Source organism: Chelonoidis abingdonii, chromosome 20 (assembly GCF_003597395.2).
Source record: "Chelonoidis abingdonii isolate Lonesome George chromosome 20, CheloAbing_2.0, whole genome shotgun sequence".
NCBI classification, from domain to species: domain Eukaryota; kingdom Metazoa; phylum Chordata; order Testudines; family Testudinidae; genus Chelonoidis; species Chelonoidis abingdonii.
The window spans coordinates 4,685,977-4,707,554 of record NC_133788.1 but is presented as its reverse complement, the minus strand read 5'-3'; the positions used below and the strand labels follow the sequence as shown (position 1 = coordinate 4,707,554).

Below are 21,578 nucleotides of genomic sequence, written 5' to 3'. Positions count from 1 at the left end.
CTTCTATTTTCCAGGCCTTCAGCTGTCAACGTGTGTGTTTTATTGAAGATAATTCTTTCCTAGCATGAAATCGACATTCCTTTTCTTTAAATAAAAGCGCTGCTTAAAAAAAGAAAGCAAACAAATGGTGTCCACTGATCACCCAGGCTGGAGTTTACCAGCACAACGTCGATAAGCGCCTGTGAGTTTTCACCATGGAGCTTTGGCAATATGTCTAACTCTCTACGTGTCCTTATTCACCCATGCAATCAGCCTCCCCCTTTTCCAGTTCTGTGATCCCAGACCTCTGACTTGCAATAATCCCCCTCCCCCGCTGACTCAGAATTTTCTCCAGCATGCAGTGGACAAGTGTTCATTTGTCATGAGATTGAGCTGGCTAAACACATTTCACTTGCAATGATCTAGAAGTAATCTCAGGTCTTCAGAGGTCAATTGCTAATGCCTCTCTGACTTTGGCACCTCGCCTGGTGAGCTGCTCAGCTTGATGGTGGACTTTTTTTTTTTAAACCCTCTTGATCTTAACAAGAGATATTGATTTATCCTATATATGTAGTCACCTGCTTACGGTCAAACAGGGCCTTTATGAGGGTAGATGACGGAGGGAGTTTGAGGGGGAAGATCACTTGCTCCAGACTCCCTTAAAATACATTCAGACTCAAGTCAGAATGCCTCTTCCAAAGCAGCTTTCCCACTGCAAACAGAACTGTGGGATTTGAACCGGAATGGGGGGAGACTCAGATTTTCCTCTCCACTTTCCTTTCCTATCCTGCCTGTGAGAGACATGCAAAGACCAACGTACGATATCTGCTAAGCCGAGAAGAGAAATTTGCCCATTCTTTCATGCTAAAGTGAAAACCAGGGATCTCTACCTAGGAATCAGAGCTTAGAACACCACCACACCTAGCAATGCCTTGTTATTCATATGAAAATACAATAAAACCAGACTGACTCCAGATTTGTGAAAAACAAGTAGCCTATTATGACCCTATGGTGCCTTTTACATGTTTTGTGACTCAGCAGAGTAGGTTTAAGGATCTGGGATATTAGCCCATCATTCAAACCACCACCACAATTAGCACATTTGTGAACAGCCTGGGACAAAAAGAAATCTTCATTCTTGTGGATTCAGAACTTGGCTTCGTTTCTGCTGTAGCATCCATTAGCGAGGAAGGGTTTGCCTCGTCCCATCTCTCCCGGCTCTTCTACCCAGTGTATGATTTTAGTCACAAACCATTTTCCTGGAGGAGGAAATTCTTTGGATTCTTACAGAACTCTCCCATCCTGTGCCTTACTTGCTAGTGAAGAGAAAACATCAAGGCAGAAGTGAGGGATGAGAAAGAATTAGGTAGCAGCTGAATAAGCGTAAAAGAACTGATGCAGAGTGCTTTGCAAACTGGGTTACCGTAGATCAAAGCCCTCTTCCCTGAACGGGGAGAAATCAGGTGTGCACGATGATATCCTTGAGGCTTTCCTCTTGGTGCATAAGACTGCCCTGGCATTGCCAAACTGGCACAGCGCCAAACTGTCTGCAACCATGGTGCACACACAGCATGGCTTACCAGCACTTCATCTCACTGAATAGCTTGGCTTACCTGCGTGGCCAGGCTCAGGACCTGCTGAACCAGCTCCTGTGTTTCTGAGGGCTTCTTTAAGAACAACTTCACTATAGCAGTCAGCAGGGTGAGCTGCACCTAAGATAAAGCAGGAACACAGCAAAGAGATTAAATGAGCTACCCTGGCATCAGTGCTGCCTTGGGTACACAAAGTTAGCTGCAGCATGGGGGTTAGTGCATAGCTACTGGAGTCCCTTGTTGCATACCAAGATTGTGGATGCTCGTTATAGTATTTTAATGCCATGGCCAGCAACAAGCAACTGCTAATAATAAAACAAATAAATAGGCAAATATGGGTGTTGCCTTCCCACGAAGCATGTTAGGGTCTTACCCAATGGGTTAGCAGCTTGTCCTTTGTAAGTCCATGTCAAACCATGTATTCATTTCACCAGCCACGTGAAACATGCTGTCAGGGCAGCAGTGATCCCAGCGCAGACTACCCTATAGTCTACACCAGCACAATCTCTTAGTACCATGTGTGACAGGGTCAGGCCAGAGGGCAACAGGTAGATATATTAGCCCCAGATTAAGCAGTAAGATAACGGGCTGTTCCAGAACAATCAGGAAGTTGCTAGAACCAATTAAGACAGGCAGGCTAATCAGGGCACCTGGTTTAAAAAGGACCTCACTTCAGTTAATGAGGTGCATGTGAGGAGCTGGGAGTGAGTAGGCGTACTGCTGAAGGACTGAGGAATACAAATGCTATCTGGCATCAGGAGGAAGGTCCTGCAGTGAGCATAAAGAAGGTATTGGGAGAGGCCATGGGGAAGTAGCCCAGGGAGGTGTAGCTGTCAGGCAGGTGTTACAGGAGACACTATAGACAGCTGCAATCCACAGGGCCCTTGGCTGGAACCCGGAGTAGAGGGCGGACCTGGGTTCCCCCCATCCCCTCAACTCCCTATTGGATACAAGAGGAGTTGACCTGGACTGTGGGTCCCACCAGAGGGAAAGGTCTCTGGCCTGTCCCCTAACCCACTAGGTGGATCAGCAGAGACTGCGGGGATTGTTCTCCTCCCCTTTCCCATGCTGGCCAGCAATGAGGTTTGCTGAGTGAACGGCAGGTTTGAGCCACTGGCAAAAGCGGCCAAACTGAGGGCTGCCGTGAATCTCTGAGGTGAGCAAATCCATCAATAAGCGCAGCACCCACCAAGGCAGAGGAGGAACTTTGTCACACATGGCAAACAGGGCAGTTATTTTAAGACCTATCAGGCATCAGGCTTCTCCTCTGCCCAGAGCAAAATCCACCTATCTGATGCACTGATCAATATTCCAGGAAGAAGCAAAACAAATCTTTTAAATCATCCTCCAGAAAGCCAAGAAGCCTCAGAATTAGGGTACCCCAGGCTGTTTAAACGTAACATATAGGGCTGGTTGAAAATTTTCCACCAAAATCGTATGATGGAAAACTGGGTTTTTGGCTGACAAAGTGTCCCTTCAAAAAGTGTCCGCTTTCCACAGAAAGGTTTGATTTTTGTCACAAAACCAACTTTAAAAAAGTGAAATAGGCTGATCTGAAGATGCTGCTGTAGTGTCTCATGGGAGTTGTAGTTTGGTTGCCTAATGTCCCCATTCTCCTTTATGGGCTGCACTCAGTGGCCAGCCTATATCTCCCACTGTGCATCAGACACCCTCCCCCTAAAGAGATGCACAATGGGAGATGCAGTCAGACAAGAGATGAGAATGGGAGCATGGGACACCTAAACTACACTTCCCGTGAGGCACAGCATCAGCATTCCCAAATCAACATGTTTTGGTTTTTGAATTTTAGCCAAAAATACCAGTTTTCTGTGTGGGGGAAAACATTTTCCAACCAGTTCCACCAACCCAACGGTCTGCCACTCGTAAATACTGCACGAGAGCCTGAGAGATGGGGCAGTGAGCACAGTTTTACCTGGGTGCTTTCATCATGGAAGCCCTCCAAAAAGCTCTCCAGCAGCTCATCCGCATTGTCAATTCTCTCTGCGTATTCACCCACTATCCAGATCATGGCGGCTCTGGCATCTGGCTCATCCAGGGAGTCGAGGTTCTCGCATAATGTGGCAATGATGCTCTCATACCTGATTTACCAGAGCACAGTCATTATCAAGGTCAGATCAAAGCATTGTGTAACTGTATCCAACTCACATAGAGCTGTTAACGGCGAAGGACCTTGATCCAAGCCAAAATGACTTACATTTTTATGATCCACAAGAGATGCATAACAAGGAGATTAATTACCTCCAGAGAGTATTTCTGCACACTCCCCTTCCAGAGTGTGTGTCAAAGGAGGTAGATTTCAAGGGCTCCTCAAGATCTTTGTAATTTTTTTCCCTCTTTGTAGCAAAACTGTGCAAGAGAGAAACTCCAGGCACAGAGTTGCCTTCATTTCGCTCTTAAAATAAAGGATCTTTGATTCACAGTTCAAATCAGCTTAATCACTTCCCTTGAGTCTGTATCAGATCCTGCATTTTCACTGGCAGCTCTTCCTGGCTGGAAATTCTCATCTGTGCATGATGCACCCCCAGCCCCTAATGGGTTAGCTGGGGCATGGCCATTGGCATGTGATCCTAGGTTTAATATTCTGTAAGTGCTTTCCCACACTCTGCTGATCATCCTGATGGCACAGAGGACATCTACCCTGACACTGACAACTGGACCTGGCACAGAAACCTGAGGAGGTTAATCATTAGAACCAACTGATCCTGGAGACTCAGCTGAAAGATACTGATGCATTATGCCCTAGCTGAATGGACATGAGCCCCTCACACACAAGAGCGAGAAGGGGGTACTGGCCCACCCCTGTGATAACACTAAGTGGTAGGAACGCTGATAAGCATTTCATTCATTACCTCTACCTGGAATCTCTTAAAGTGAAATGTGTTTATGAGCCTCTTACCAGTGCCAGTCATCCTGCCCATATACCAATAGCGAAATCAGACAGAGATCTGTTTACAATTCAACATTAGAGTCCCTTTGTACCATAGTCCGAATGGGTGCTGCAGTTCAGAGAGATGGCGACCACATGCATGAAAATCAGTTATACTAACAATATGAACTGCTAGCTAGGCTGCGCCAAGCAAAACGGAGGTTGTTTTCCGTTACGACATTACTCCTGAGGTACTTGCACATACTTGTTGGGATACTTGCGGAAGATGTCCCTGATGACAACAATGGCCTCTTGGACAACGTAGTTGACCTTGGTTTGGATGAGGTCCAGCAGGGTGCTCACGCAGCGCTCTGCGGATTGCTGAGGAGAGGAGAGACGCGGCACAGTCAGACGACAGCTGCAGTTCCAGACAAGCCAAAGAAACTGGACAGGCTGTGGTGCACTTCCGCCCAGCACACTGCATGTAACTGGCGTGCAATGCACCAGGAACAGGAGCAAGACAATAGGGCTGTACTTTAGCTACTCTCACAAGCAAAGGATGGTAACCAGTTCAGAACATGTGTATGGCCTTCCGGAGCATGCTCCATATGCTGATCCATGCCTAGATATCACAGGGAATTCAGCGCTTTACTCAATAGAAATATCAATTCTTTGACCCAAGCTCTTGCCAAAGGACAAAGTTATGGCTGAAATGATTCTGTACCAGCAGGTGGCTGACTCTGCATACAGGCAGAAGTTATAATAATAGATACTATCTGCAGAGATACTTATGCCATCCCCTTGCTAGCTAATATATAGAACAGGCTACTACGTATGCACTGCAGGAGTTGCTTATCACTATTCAGACATGAGTGGGGTACTTGGACAGGGGCTGGCAGAAGGTGAGGGTGTGGTGTGCATGTGTTGGCGGGGAGGGGAGAGAGGAAGTAAAAAGCCATTGCTAGGGCTGGGTTAGTAGCACAAAGCAAGCCCTTCAAGGGCAGTGACAGACCCAGGACTGGAAAGAGTTTGCTGGACCCTCCTGAAGATTAGCTATTGACAGTGCATCTTACTCAATAACTAGCTTCCAACTCCAGACTCAGACTCCATAAAAGGGGCAAGAATTGGCCCCTAGAATGCTCTCTGTGCCATACGGAGACCCTGGAAACTAGAGCTGTATTCGTTAGGAGACAGGAGATAACGGGATACCATGAAGTAGGATGCCACAAAAGAGCTAAGTGGCTCAGACACCAGAGGGCCTGAAATGAAGATAGCCAACTGGGCGCTAGTGGAGTGCATGTGATGCCTCATTACACAGCAGGTGATTAATGTGAGGAACAGATTGCTCAAGGCAGTAAATAAGCAGCCCCCATAAATATACTTGTAAAGCATTCAATATAGGGTATAAGCAGTACTTACGTAAGTGGATTTGTGATTTGAGTGAGCTACACAATGTCAGAGCATTGGGGGAGGGTGGAAGAGGAACAAAAGGGGATTAAACCGGAAGCGCAGTTTGACAATGGGCATAAATCTCTAAAACAAACCTCAGCCTGACCTAAAGCCCTGACTTGGGCAAAGCAGAGAATGAGTCTCACCCATGCCATTTGCCTCATTCCATCTCTGCAGGCTTGCCCTGAAAGCAGAAGACCTAGAAATTCCCAGTGACAGATACATGCTGAATACAAATCTCCTCTATTCACCACATTAGGTCTCCTTATTATTGCTCGATATGTACCACACTATTAAGATGGCAGGGAAAAAGCAATCTGAATTCTTGTAATTTAAAGGTGTCTGCCTTGATTACAGGCTGCTCCGATCTCTTCTCTCACTTGACAAAACATCATTTGAGGCCTGTCAACCAGAAGAGTCTCAGTGCAACCAATTTACAAATCTCATGCAGGCAGATCTGTGGGCTGTCTCTTCAGCACAAGGCAGTGCTTGGGGTCTCAGCAAGGTCCCAGGCCAAATACCATCTCTGCCAGCCAAGTTGCTGTGCAGGACTGGGCTATTCCCCCTTGCCTGCATTGCCTGCTGGTGGATGTGGGACAATTCCAAAGCTTCACCCTCTGGGAACAAAGACTTCTTCTATTTTTTACTATATGATCTTAAAGAGACATGGGTCAGATCTGGGAAGTTCTTCATTGTCCAAGCACTGAGAAATGCAAACAGTTAACAGGAAAAGCACGTCAATGTTTGTAATTCTCTCCCGTTGAACGCTGACGTGCAATCTGTTACACAGGGGACAACATTCATTGTTTAAATATGTGCAACTGATTTTTAGCATGAGCCTCCCTTGAAAGGGAGCGGTCAGAAGGGGATTTGTTCACTGAAGCAGTCCTCAAATCCCCATGGCAAGGTGCACCGCTTCTCCTGTGGCTGGTTAGCTATTTTTAAGATGGGCATTTCAGAGGTTCTTGCAGGTGGACACTTTATTAAAGGATGTACTTTTTTTCGTAAACTGGCCAGTTATAGGAGCCAGCTCTAAAGCAGGCAGGGTTTTCATCTGGGGGGATACAAGTGAATAAAAAAACCTGTGCTACGTAGAAACCAAATGATACCCAGTACAATTCTGCAGAGCCCTACAAACTGCACAATAGAGGCCCTATGACTGCAAGGTTTGTTAAAATGCTGCTGGTTCCTTAGATTGGACCAAAGTCCACTAATAACATGACCCCGTTGTCCCTGCCTCCCGCCGGTCCCTAGTGCCTGTTACGTTAGCTGCAGCTCTGCTACTTTCACGCTGTCTCTTCTTAGCCCTCTCTCGAGTTTACGCCTAGTGAAGCTTTTGGAGCCATGTTGAGGCTTCATTTGTGCTTCTCCGATCACACCTGCGGACGGCGTGCTTCCCTTTCCCCCTGCAGCTGAGACGCAAGCCTCCAGACCCTCGCCAGATACAGCAACTGTCTAAGTCTCGAGTCACAGTAGATACAAATTTATTCACAAGCCAACTCTTCTAGAAGAGACACAATTAGATGAAAGGCAGGATTCTTGAAGGCAGAGATGTGGTTCCCTGTGAACGCTCATTCTTCATGAGCTCCCGCTGGCTGTGCCCTCTGTCAAAGGCAGATTTCTAAGTCATCAGAGACTCGAGCACTTGGATGGCTGAGAGAGTGCAGCGAGCCTTCCATTAGTCCCCATATGCAGTGAAAACAGCCTAGAGTAAACTCTGGGGCACTGAGAACAGGTACTGATTAACCCAGAGATGAAAGCGTCATTTTACACTGTAGCAGGCTGCATTGTACTTGCTACCTTTTACATTTGGTTCTTGTCAGACATAAACAGAACTACTCAGTAAAAGCAACGTCATCGAATGAAGGCTGCTAAAGCTAAAAGCAAGGTTTAACTCAGCCGACTAGGATATACGAGGCTATGGTTACATGGGAAAGGACTGCCATTGCAAATTAGCTGGCACGTCGTTAGCTTTTGTTCATGCTGGGCATAGCCCTCACACAGTACCCGATGGGGAAGAGAGACTCCTACGGCATCCAGATATCTTGGGAATGTGCCGATGTCCATTCTGTATCAAGGAGGGACACGTGGCCCAACTTCTAACCTGGAGGGATATTAAAGAGCCTGGAGTGGACTAGTCAAGGATTTGGCTGAGAAACCTACCCCCAAAACATATCACCTCTAATTTATCCAAACTGCCTAACAGCCTCAGCTCTTTCAATCTCAGATCATCTTCTCTCACTATTGCTACTCTTCAAATAGCTTGTTCCTCTCTACTTGGCCACAGATGACGCACTCTGGCATCCAGCGACACTGCAGTCAGGAAATGCAGACAGAGCAGTGCTGATCACTGCCTCTGGGCAGTATTGAGAGATGGAGGAGAAAACTCCATCGCAGGGACATGTATTTTTCTATTAGCACTGATCTGAGCCAGAAGAACCAGGGAACAGCAAGGCGGTGGGGATGAGAGGGCTGATCAAAGGCCACATATCCTGAACATGGATGAAGCTGTCTGAGGCCTTGTCTACACACAAACTTGCACCGGTTAGACAAAGTGGTGCAAACCTGCGTGGATACTCTTGTTTCCATTTAAATCAGCCTTGTTTGGGAAATGAGACTGTTCACACAGCTTTTCCCACTGGCTTATCTAAATCACTAACTACAAACCTAACCTTACACTATAAGCGTTCACAGTGATAGCTGTCTAGCACCTTTCAGAAGAACTAGATTTGCTTTAAAAGTTAAATCAATACAACACCTTAATACTGTCATTTGTAGGTGGCTGTTGAACTGACAAGGGATCTTTTACACTGTTGTTCTGGATAACTGCAAATGTTCATGGAAAGCCATTCATATGAGTCAGACTAACAGACATCTGAATAAAGCTCCATGTTTTACAGATCTTTAAAACTAGACAACCCGACAGTTATTTTGAGCGTGTGTGTTCCATTTTGCAATTGACTTCAACTCCAATGCTGAAAAAAATAAAAAACAATCCCCAATATATTTTGTAGGTCCTATTCAAATGAAACCAGGACACAAGCCACTCCTTGATTGCACTGAGTCCTCTGAATTCCTTATGCAACAAATAGTCGCTGTGAGCTGGATCTTTAAAGGAGAGGTCCTATGGCCTTCTTAGCTGGTGTAAACTGTCATCGCTCCACTGAAGCCAATGACAATTTACATCGGACGAGGATCTGCCCACTACCCTTACAACAGGCTGGGATCCAAGAGAAAGAGGACAATCTGTGGTTAAAGCACTGAGCTGGGACTCAGGAGATCAGAGTTCCACTCCAGACTCTGTCTCTCACACACAAAACGTATGACCTGGGGCAAGTGAATCTCAAAAATAGGGATAAGAAACCTTTCCTACCACATAAGACCGAAGGGGAGAAATCCATTCAGATTTCTGAAGTGCTCAGACATTGTGGTGATGAATAAAGCCAATAAACCAATGTCAGGTACTTGCCTCGACCTTGATAGCACATCGTCCAATAGCTCGCACAGCCTTGCGGACAAAGTCGACATCCACCTCGGTAGCGTACTCCTTGAGTTCCGCCAGGACCTGTTGTGAAAAGCACAGAACAAAACACGAGCCATTTGAGTAACATTTCCATTTGCCCCTCCTCCATTTCCACCTAGCCACGCTGCTCAGGTACTGGAAAATTAAATGAAGCTACTGATCCCCAGAGAGCTTTAAATATTCTGGGCTCAGAGTATTTAGTTGGGTTAATTTAAAATGTGCCCATCCATAGTTCTAGGCACATGTAAAAACGTTAACGCCGTCCTTAAACACCAAAAGCAGCCGCTACATCAACCAACATTTAGCGAAGAACCAGCTTGGAGGAGACAATCAGTCCAGCAGGGCCCAGTGGGTACATGAGGAAAGAAAGTTAAGGATTATTCTCGAACTGCCCATACCAAACCCTTGGCAACCCAAGCAGCCATTTTGGACTTTGGAGTCACTGCTTCTGTGGGGTCTATAAGGAGGTACAAGAAGGACTGGGAGGTAAGTAGTAGGGTCCTGGCCTATTCCCCGGTACACTGAGTATTTTTTTTCTCCAGTACTGCCAATCCCTTTATCTATTGGCTCTGAGAGCTCTGGGGGACACCAGCAATCCTGTATGGAGATTGCAGCACAGCTTATTATGCAGACAAGATTGTTTCTTGAGACACAAAAGGTTGAATGTAAAATAAAGTCAACTTTACCCCTTGCCTTGACTGCTATGTAATATAGGGAACCCTGCAAGAGTTCTCCCCAGGAATTGCCAGGATCTTATAAGACTCACAAAGATCATTTGGTTTAGAAACAGTTCTGCCAAAATCAAACCTTCTGGTTATTTATTTTACCAGCCTTAGGAACATAGAAAGCTTTTCGACTCGAAAGCTCAGCCACTCCTGCTTAAGTCTCACATCATTTTCCATGTGTGACATCAGGGACCTGCTGTGGATTTTACTGTGATGTCACAAATGTAATTAGTGTTGCAAGTGAGAAACAAACAGCACAAAATGAGAGACTTGTTTGAAGAACCTGGGCTCACTGCTCTGACAGCGTAGAATGGCCCTGAAGTGGGTGAGCAACAAGCGAATAAACACAGCAGAGGCAATGTGTGGGCAGAGCAGCTAAGCTCTGCACTTTTATGAATGCAGTTTTCGTATTTCAGTGCATGATATTTTATATGAGGCCGCACAACACAACAAACAGTGGCGTCAATAGCTTCATAAGCAGTAGCTTATGTAGAGCTGTACTTCGGCAAAGTGCTGTACCAACACCAGCTACGTCTCAAAACACCTCAGAGGCAAGTATCCCCATTTCACAAATGAAGAAACTGAGGAACAGATTAAGTATCTTGTCCCAGGTGGAAACAGAGTGGATCAGAGGGGGAGCAACGGGTTTATTCTCAGTAGCTTCCACTTTGGGCCATTACTGAGCTCTGTGATTGAGTTTTGCCTGCTTTATAAACGTGGCTTTAGAACCGGGAAGGGGACTTGAGAGTTTCAGGTTCTCAGCTTCTCCAGACTACTCTGCCTCTCTTGAAAATCAGCTGCATTATCTAGTAGAAAGCACTTCAAAATTTAGTGAGGAATCTGCAGACCAAAATCCAAGAGGAGCGCTACACATATATATTCCTGGCAATTGGTTTTCCACAGATTTTCCATGTACCCTGCAAATCAGACATGGGGCTGCCTTGCTCCATCACGACCCATAAAGTGCAACACAAACAGCTATTTTAAGATGCCACATTAAACAAGAATATTTAGTTATAAATGGAACAGGATGGCACAGCAGCAGCAACTGGAATCACTCTGTTAACAAAAAGAGAGGCTAGTGCTTGAAACACACCCTAGGAGAGAAGGGACAGACCACGGTGGAATTTCAGATACTGGGATGACAGGACAGAAGCAGCATAGAATGGGAAGTCACAAGTTCTAACCTTGACCCTGCCAACAACTCATATGCAAGTTACTTCAGCTCTGTTTGTTTCTGCAACTCCGGTCTGTAAAATGTATCTCCTACCTAATGAATGTGTTGTGAGGTTTGTACAACACTATTAACATGTAAAGCACTAAGGAATTTCCAACCCCTCCGTTAAGTAACAGCAGACCATACACTGTGCCAGAGATAACACTGATTTGCTGCTGTTTATTGTACAACAGTTCAGAGAACACTTTTAGAAGTATTAATTTGTGCATAAATCTTCCCTAATGGCATTGCACTCTGGAGCTGGTATATACCATATGTCAAGGATATGATCACAGCTGGAGTAACTGACCTGGGCAATGTTTGCCTGGGATGCCAGGCGGATCATGATGTCCAGCTTCTCCAGTTTGACATAGATGGGGTCGTTGTACTTCACAAAGAATACCTTGATTTCTTGCTTCAAGATTTCAGGCCTGGGAAACACACACATACACACAACAGAATTGCACGCATTTGTAACACAATGACTTTCCATTTCAACAACGATGACCTGATTTTTAGAACAACCTTAGCTTTTGCTAAGAACACAGTGGTATCGGCGCCTATCAGTGATTTGCACACAAATATATTAGAACTGCATTTCAAATTAAAACACATCTTTCATCTCCAAGCCTTCTGATTTTTTATGTTGCTGGGTTCAAGACACTTTAACTCTGCCTACTTCCCCACCTGCCCTCCACCCATGCATAACACCCTCCCAACACATAATGCCACCTACTCAACTAGATTCTCTCTTTCAGTGGCTAGACACCTGTATCAACATACAGCCACTTTCCCCAAGTGTACCAGCTTCTGTGCCACACCCATCCCATATTCTCAATATCATCAAGCGATCACAGTATTTGAACCTGCTGAGAAAACAAATGTTGGTCCCCTTCTCCCGGTTTAGAATCTTTGATGGACAGTCGAGGGAAGGCTCTTTTGTATCTCTATGGCAGGGAGAGGGAAGAAAAGGAATGCATGTCCCAAATCGTCTTCCCCAAGAAATCTTGGCTGGCTGAAGAAACACAACAGTGATGCTGGTAGAACCAATCAGCTGTAAAAACAGTCAATGACTCCAGCCGACAACTGTGTGTTCAAGGATACAGGAAACTGGACTAATCAACAAACTCCTCAGAGCTAGAGGTTTGGTCCTCACAATTAGCACACCTGGACACACAAACTTCTGAACGGATTAACTCAGCCAGATCCCCTTTCACCACACCCAGCGAGAGCGGTACTCTGTCTTGTACCTTTTCTGCACAATTAAGTTGATGTTTCTCAGGGCAACATACTGAACTTCAGGCTCTCCAGACAGCAACGTGACCAGTGGAGGGGCCAGTTTCTTCAGCAGCATGTTGTAATAGTCAGACTCCTTGGGTAGGAGCTCCAGGAACTTCATCAAGACTTTCACGGCAGAAAGCACCACGGCCGAGTTGGCATGAGACAGCCGAGGAGTCACCCGCTCACAGATGCTAGAGACAGAAAAGACTATATGGATTTTCAGATTATTTCTGAGTTTCTCCCATAAACCCTTAGTTGAACAGGGGGCCTCTCATGAACACAGCAGGACCCAGGAACCCATGGTTGGCACGTAACCCCTTGCAATCAGACATTAGCAATGCCAACCGCCATATAAGCCAGTAACTGCATTTATATTCCATCCAGTTCCACGCCCTGACTTTTAGAGAATTCAAATATGAACAGTGAGCAGGGCATGTTCAGAGCTGTTCAATAGGCAGCCCCATTCGGGATAAGCTAGGACAACACAGGCCTGGTGCTTAGAGATCTCTGCAGGTTCCTAGAGCTGATTAAGAGTCTGTTTTCTGAAACAAGACAAGGAAACCTTAAAACATCAAGGATGAGGGGAAAATTCATCCTACAGATTTTTTTTTTAGGGGATTATCTGTTCTGCCTCAAAAATGCAGCACTGAAAAAATCCCAGCAAATTAAAGCAGGCTTGCGTAAATACATTAAGCTTGTGCCCTTTTAGCTTCTTTATGAAGGATACAGAAAGCAGAAGGTGATTTTTTTTTAAACAGTGCTTTTTCCTTCTTGTTTTTCCCCTACTATGCAGGATGTAGAGACTGGTCTTCCCTGGCTTTGGTGGAGGACCAGGGAAGGTCTAACACGCTTGCTAGGACTTCTTTAACATCTTAACTGAAGGGCTTGGGTGGGGGTAATGAATCTAACAAAAGCTTTTCTTCTCAATGGAAGTCACTGAAGTTAAAGAGGGATCCCAAAAACAGCGAGTTTTAAACAGTAACAGAAATCCCTTCCCCATTTTATCCCTCAACTTTATTGTCAGTCCCATGATGCCATAATTTAGACTAGTTTTCTTGGAACCATCGAATTTTCCAGCCTAGACAGAACCTGAAATAATGTGAGAAAAAAAGCTGTTTTATACAAAGAAAACAAAAGTCTTTCAGGCCCCTATTTACATACAAAGAGCAAAAAAAAAGGGCACAGAGCCCAATTCTTTTTCTACGTCTCCTTTAAGAGGCGTAGTCCTACCAGCTTCTGAGTTGAGCAAAGTGCATGCACCAATTGCCATACCACCATTGGTTTGCTATGATGAGTCTAGCCCTTTGAAGGTGAGCAGAGAGGTGGGATCTGTGCAGCTTAGCAGCAGATCCCAATGGATTCTTATGTGTGCAATACCTGGAATATCAAACTCTCACGGCTTTTCAAGCTGTTTTATTTGAAGTCTATTTCTGCTACTTGAGGCCTGTATCACAGCCCATTACAGCAAGCTCCCACCCTCAGACAAGTGATGGGACACTGTAGCGAATCCATCAGAACTTTTACTTCAGAAAGGCCACTAGCCACACATGAAGGTGTGAGCCAGCGCATGTACCTCTGAGCCTCACGGTCATCCTTGGGGTTGTAGTTAGACAGACAGTCCAGAATGAAGATCTGGCCCCATTCGGTGCATTCGTTCAGGGCCGTCAGCAGCTTGTTAATGTTCTGCGGGTTTAGATCCAGCAAGTTACTGTTGGGATGCGACTCGCTGATCTCTGACAAGGCAGCCACCGCGTTAGCCACCACCTAGGAGAGGAAGGGAAGAGGAGAGGCATTCATGGTTAGTGTGTCACTCAGGACTCGAGGGATTAACTTGGCTTAGCACATGTTATGCAGCTGGGCCATGTCTGAGACTTTGCCTCGATATCATGGCCTATGGTAAGCAGCTGTCACTAAACTCCTCAGAGACCCATGTTAAGCTGACCGTGCAGTGGCAGCTCATGGGAGACCCAAAGTTTCAATGCAATCTTGCAAGTTGCTCTTCCTGGGCTGCCCAAAGTTAGAGTCCCTCCTAAAACACTTTGGGTATCTGAGGGAGGAAGGAGAGGGGGAAAAACTGCATTGCTGTTAGGAGACCACTGCTGATAAAGCATGAGACCAATAGGGGGCCACAACAGAGCAGATGGCGCAGAGAGCATCATGTCCACGGAGGACATGTAAAAGATGGGTCAGGTAGAGAGAGGCTAAAGGCCTGGCCTATCAGTGCTGTCCAAAGGAACACGGCCTTTCCTACAAGCACTGCCTTTTGCAATACTAATTCTGGGTATGCAGCCAAGAAAGATGTCAGCATACAGTGCACCAGTGGTGTGGGTCAGGTGTGCAAAATACCCCAGCTAGGTACAGGCTTCAAACATCTATTCAGATCGACAGGATCTTCCTGACCTTAACGTCAGTTGAGGCCAGCCTCTCTCGCTTCCAACGAGGAGAGATGTTTAACTTTGTTCTTTGTTGATCAGAGTTTGCTGCGTCCTTGTAATCCTCAGTCTGAGCTGTTTGGCTGGCACTAGAATGTCTGCAAAACTTTCTTCCTATGTGAAAAGCACTTACTAAGAAATGAAAACTATCACACGGCAAGGATCTGCCGAGGAATGCCATTTGAAAGGAGGCAACATGCAGATTTTGAAGCAGGTGATTCTCCCAACTGGCTGTCTAACAGACAAGAACCGTCCCTGATTACAAGTCCTTCCCACTACAATCATTTGTCTACCAGGTGCTGTACAGGATCTAGTTACTGAAAATATTGTAGTACATTACACGTGGTCGTAGCCAAAACACATGCACAGACTTTTACTAGCAGTGTTCACGTGGGACTTTATTGCTTGGTGATTCACAGCCTGGCTTGCCGGGCAGTAACAAGCCCCTAGTTCCATGCTGAAATCACAAGACCTTCCCTCTCACATGTAATCTGGGAGTTCAGGACCTGTATATCCTAACCTGGCATCATATGAAGATTCTTAATACAGAACAGCTACCCAATATATCAATAAAAAAGTTCCTGTTGCTGAAAATGCACATTGGGCGCTATGGAGCTGTAAGCCTGAGATCAACACATAGAACTATCCAAAAGCAAACTATATAAAACTCTGTAAACTGGAGATGATGCTGACCTTTCCCATCAAGTGCTTTTGTAACACTGACAGACCTGGTCATCAGCGGGCGGGATCAAATCTGGGACCTCTGGAGCTAAATGCATGAGCCTCTACTGCATGAGCTAAAAGCCATATGGCTGCTAGCTATGGCTGTAGAGTAGATTCAAACTCTCTCTCGGTCTTGCTGTCACTAGATGGGACAGAACACCATATCCAGGAGGTGTGTGGGTTACAATTTGGGAACTACTGATGAAAAGTGCCACATAAGAGCTAAATATCATTTTCATTAGAGATATAAAAACGGAATACAACAACGCACATCCTATACAGGGAAACTCACATCTAATGTTCATCTGCTAATGTGTCCCCCTGATTTCTATTACTAAATTGTCTGACCTTTGGTTACAGAACCACCTCTGTAAAAGTCTGGTGCTCCTCTGGATGGTTTCTTTAGGTTTCCCTGTACACTGCTCTGAAAAGGACATGACTATTGCAAATATTTTACAATACTGCAAAAATTTTACAAAGCATCAGTCACCAGTTGCTACAGAACCAGTGTTCCGGAACCATGACATACACATGCGTGTACGTTTGCTATTTTGTATTTCAGCTCTAGATGACATAATGCTGAGGGCTTTAAAAAAAAAAACAACCTAGAGATTGATTTCCTTAGCTGAGTGATTCTTCCTTCGCTAACCAAAAGAGGATCCTCCATGCTGACTGACAGCTGCCAACGCCGCTCTGATCTAACCAACAGCCTCCTCGGATTCCCTGCTCAATCATCACACTAGCTAATTTATTTATACGTCCCAAACCATGCACCCCGCAATGGCATCAAGTAAGAATCCTGTTCCTGTTTGCATCAGCCCTGTTTCAGGACTTACCCTTTCATCATAAATCACACGGCACAACAAGGACTAATCCTGGGCCTGGGACAGATTTGATACCTACCCCCAAAGTATCTTGGGGCTTCAGTCTCTGCTTTACTAATCCCAGACAAAACCCCTGGCCTGAATCACTGACTATCACAAACTGGCTGTTTTCACCTCTCACCTGGCTTTTGGTAAATGTCACATTTAAACACCATTCAAAGGCAGTTGTAGCAAGCGTAGTTTATAACACAGTCTGGCTGAACAGTGATAATTTTGCATTTAGGCTAGGAGTCCCCCAACGAGTTGGGCACTCAAATGAAGTTTCAGCGGGATCTGGACTCAAATCACTGAGACACCTTCAAAAATCCCATGCTGGAGGCTATTACAATGTATTTAACATTATAAACATACACGGTGCATCACAGCACTAGTGAGAAACATTCTCTGCAGCTAATCTAACAGGCTCCACCAGGCCCTCGAGAAACCTGCATTAAGCAGCTGTGCCGCGTTTGTGAATGATCCCTTCTGGCAGCTCAGTCACACAGCTCAATGGAAACGGCAGAGTGAAATATATTAACAAGGGAGCAGGAGGTGGCTGGGTGGGAAGAGAGTGGGTCTTTCTCTACCAACCTCCATGGAAAGGGGTGGGAGTGGAGGTAAACTAGGAGGGGAGATAGGATGCTTACCAGAATGAGCAATCAGATTACTTTGTTATTATCTAAGGCTAATTGGAAATTAAACCAAGTGTGTAATGCAGCTAATGAAGTGTAATGTTCTGCTGCTTAAAACAGGAATCTTCCACTTACTAGCCCATTAAAACAAGGAAGAAAACAGAGAAGCAGGTGAACAGATTAAGGAGCTCCAAAGAGATGTGGCTGGCGGGTTTATATGCAGAGTGAAGCAACTAATGCTCACTAAGGAGGCTGTCCTCAAACCCGCCCCCCCCCCCATTCTTGGATGTACAGCAGCCTCTCCCCACATAGCACTCCCAGGATGGAGGGAGCTGTTGGCATCTTCAGGCTGTGTATGGGGCATATACAGTGTGTTTGTTTCATTACAGAGACATTCAGCTGGGAGGCTATGGGCATTTGCACAGACACATATCTGAAAGATCATTCCTACAGCCTCAGATGCAATTTGACTTTTCGGCTGGGAGATGGGCGAAGCAGCCTTTCAGTATCAGAGCAAGCGTACAGATCCTTGGAGAATAAGATCCACACTATTTACACTAGAATGGCTTTAGCACCAACACCACACTGACAGGTGCTTTAGGATCTTCTGCTCATACTCAGTTGAGCAACAACTCACCTCAACATTGCAATTTGCCTCCCGCACAACAGTTTAAGATACGTTCAAGTTAAATAGCGCAAGTGGCTGAACTGGATAGCTCAGATTAGGGCCACAGGGCCCTTGATCCAATTTATTTATGTGATGGGCACAAGTGACCTCTAGCTAAATGCCAAGTACTGTCCCTGCCTGGTGATTGGAACAGGCACTGCCCCCGTCTGCGCATAGGATTGAAAACTAGTAAGTCCCAAGCTCCAACCTTAACAATGACACAGATTCTCTCTGGAGCATCGGGGAAGTCATGGTCCTCCACTTCCTCTTCCCTTTCAGAGGTATGGGCGCGTGAACGCCTGACCTGCTCGGAAGTTAAGTGCTATATAAGTGATCAGTATTTAATCCGGTCCTGAAAATGGCTTTTCACTTTCTTTTTAAACCATTAAACATCCTCTAACTTGTTGTTTATGGCAATGGGATTGGTTTTTTGGGGGGGAGCATTGGGGGGAAAAGGAAAAATGATGTTGGATTTCAGCAGGCATGCCGGAGCACACGTCTTTTGTGCGGTGGGATGGGTTTTAGGGGAGAGAAGGAAGAGGTCCATAGATTTTAGCAGGCATACTGGAGCACACTTGTTTTTTAAAGTCTTTCCCCCTTTCCTCCAGGCAGTGCTAGCCTACTGCTTTCTGCCAGACTAAAAGATCCTGCTCCTTCCCATCTCCCTTTGGGGAATGAGGGGGCTTTGGCAGCATGATGAGAAGCAAGATTCGCTCTAGCTTTAAACTCTGCTTGATGAACTGCTCTTTGCAGGCAGCAGAGAAACTAGCTGGGGACGCACACGCCGACCTCAACACTGTGAACTGTTTGCTTCTCTGGCGTGGCTGTGAGCACATCGTGCAGGGAACACAGAGCTCTGCTAGATGACTGGGGTAGCCTGCGCTGCTGTGAGACTCCCTGTTTAGTGCTGTTTCATCCCCCCACCTCCACCCCAAAAAGAATGTCCAATCCTACTCACTCAAGTATTCATCTCCTCCTACCAGGGTTTGTCTCACCACTTTCCCAAAGAGGCTTTTTTTGAAATCTCCTTTGCAGTCGATCTCTCTGGTGCCATCCAGTGGTAAAACGATTATCACTGTCCTCGCACAGGCATGTTACCACTTAAAACAGCTGCATCGGACACTGTCCAAACTCTCATAACCCAACCAAGCTAGGTCGGGGCAGCCATGTAGAAAATACTGCTGGGGGAAGGAGCCCAGAAGCTGAAGGAAAGGTCACATTTTCTGACAAGTGCACACTACAGGTATAGCCAGCAAACAGCAGCTGAAAAAATGCCACTCTGTAAAGCTGCCTCAGAGTCAGAGCACTGACTGATATTCAAGATCTCGGGATGATCCATTTGGCTAAACAGTCCAACACCTGGGAAATTAGAAGCATCTTGTACCAGGTGTTACATTCTTGCTCAGTAATAGGAAGGAGACTGTGCTATGACAGCTGCACAGTGGAATTTTGGCAGCTAACCTTTATAAATATACAGCGTCTGCTACGATCCATGCTCCCCACCCACTGCACACACCCCTGTTTAAAACCAATGTGATGTCTGATTTCCATTTTTAAGTACAATGCAACATGACTAAGTGGCTAGTTTCTCAGCTTCTTAGGCCTTCTAAATTAAATACATCATAACCTAAACACTCCTGCTCAGTTAGTAACCATACTCCCCCAATCACTCGTCTGTGCCTTGGCTCTCTGAATGATACACGATGCAGAAATGGTTACACTGCTTGACAAAGGTATAGGATGTGTGTACGGTGCTTTGAGCCTTCGTGGCAATGGGTGCTATAGGAAAAATGTAAGATAGCGATGGGATATAAAGCCCACAGCTGCTGGCCATTTTCCCGGTAAGGAATTGTTTCTTTAAGTTTGGGCATGACCAGTCCCATCTGAGGAGAAATCACACAAGGAAAACCTAAGAGAGATTCATCTGCAGGCCTATTTGTCTTGCTCACTTATCATCATGAGCGGGGTCAGGAGCTCGGTAGATAGAAAACAGCAAATAAGTGAATTCTACTATATCAGCAAAGGCCTCTATATTCTCCATGCCCCAGGGAGTTTCCCTTAGTTTTCCCATACCAACAGTTCTTTCAGTTCCATCTCGATCTGGCAATCCCTTGGTCCTCAGCTGCTTAGAACACAATTGGACAACTCTCCTTTGGCCCAAACGGGACAGATGAGGCACAGCATGCAGAGGCGAACTGCACTGCTAGTCTCATTGCAAAGACATGATCAAACATGAATGTGAGGTCAGTAGCCGTGGGGTCAGTGGCCGTGCATATTTGCGTGGGGTCAGTGGCCGTGCATATTTTCTTAATGAGCATTCCAGCGCTCAGCTTTAGTACATGAAAATTATTAGCGAAAGGAATAACCCCCCACGCCCAAGAATAAATATGGAGGGGGGGAGATAAGAGCATATTAGCCAGTTCTAACTAGTCTCTCTTTCCAAATGAACAGGATCAGTTTTCATGTCTCAAGATAGAGTCTCTTAAGAGGATGTACAGCTACCCCAACCCAATAGGAGAAGGCTGGGTTAAGGACCCTCTCGCACTCCCTCCAGGAGATCATTCAACAAAACCAAACGCATCTGCTCTATGTCTGACCTCAGCAGACAGAATAATCAAGGGGGCAACGGGGACAGCAAGAGAGACTGGGGAAAGCAAGGAGACCTAGTCCATCTTAAGTAGGTTTGTACCTAACTGAGGAGTGGTGGGAACCCTGGGCTGCCCGAGGGTTTCCAGCAATCCATATGATGGGCTTCTCAGCCCAAACCAGCTCTGGTCGTCAGTGCTGGATATAACAGTGTCCCCAGGGCGCATGCTGTTAATGCTGCAGGAAAGTCACAGGCACAAGGAAGTGTCTAATCACGTGACCTGGGGTTTGGTGAGTTTACTGATTATTTTGGGTAATCTCGGCTCAACCCAGACTGATTCACTGGGCAGTTTGTGGGTGGTGTTAACATGATAAATCGCCCAGAGTGGAAACAGTTCTCTCAGCCTCCTTTCCAACTGACGCTCATTTGTTCCTGTTCTTCGGAAGGACAGTCCCACTCAGAAACATGAACCCACTTCACCTGGCTGGAGAAATAAGAGTCTGCCACTGCAAACAGACTCAGGTACAGAGCAGCTTCCTATGACAGCTGTAAAATTCTTTTCCCACAAAAATGGGACAAATCAGCCTCCCCAACAAAGATGGCCAATAGAGATTTAGCTTTATCACCACTATTTATACTCCTCAGAACACAGGAGTTTCTGAAGGACTAGTACAACTCCTGAATTACTTGATCTCTAAAGAACCTGCATTTACAGGCAGTGAAATGGAGATGAGATTAGCAACCAAAATGAGTGGTCTGGGAGGAGGGAAATTGTCTCTATTTGGTACCACCCACTCGACAGCTTCCTCCCATCAGCTAAATTGTGGTACACCAACCCTAAATCCAGACTTCCCTTCCTCACCACACATATTTGGATTTTACAATCTTGCCATCGGTCAGAGCCACTCAGCCTTTGTACTGCATTAGCACTGGCCAGTTCGGTTTTCTGCTAACAAAAATAATTTGTTATTCACCCATGTACAGAGACTAGCAAAAAGAATCTAGGCGTTCGCACAGACTGC

The 21,578-nt window shown here is 45.8% G+C and overlaps 1 protein-coding gene across 3 annotated transcripts in view; it reads right to left on the bottom strand.

The window, feature by feature from the left end:
- AP2B1 (adaptor related protein complex 2 subunit beta 1) overlaps window positions 1–21,578 on the bottom strand; it is a 94,821-nt gene that overhangs the window by 55,877 nt on the left and 17,366 nt on the right. For all 3 annotated transcript variants that reach the window (XM_032789659.2, XM_032789658.2, XM_032789660.2), the window contains exons 5-11: window positions 14,226–14,416; window positions 12,622–12,843; window positions 11,682–11,802; window positions 9,377–9,472; window positions 4,724–4,839; window positions 3,505–3,670; window positions 1,593–1,691 (exon numbers count right to left, since the gene is read on the bottom strand). In XM_032789659.2, the coding sequence (XP_032645550.1) occupies window positions 1,593–1,691; window positions 3,505–3,670; window positions 4,724–4,839; window positions 9,377–9,472; window positions 11,682–11,802; window positions 12,622–12,843; window positions 14,226–14,416 (1,011 nt within the window). The remainder of the gene's footprint in view (window positions 1–1,592; window positions 1,692–3,504; window positions 3,671–4,723; window positions 4,840–9,376; window positions 9,473–11,681; window positions 11,803–12,621; window positions 12,844–14,225; window positions 14,417–21,578) is intronic.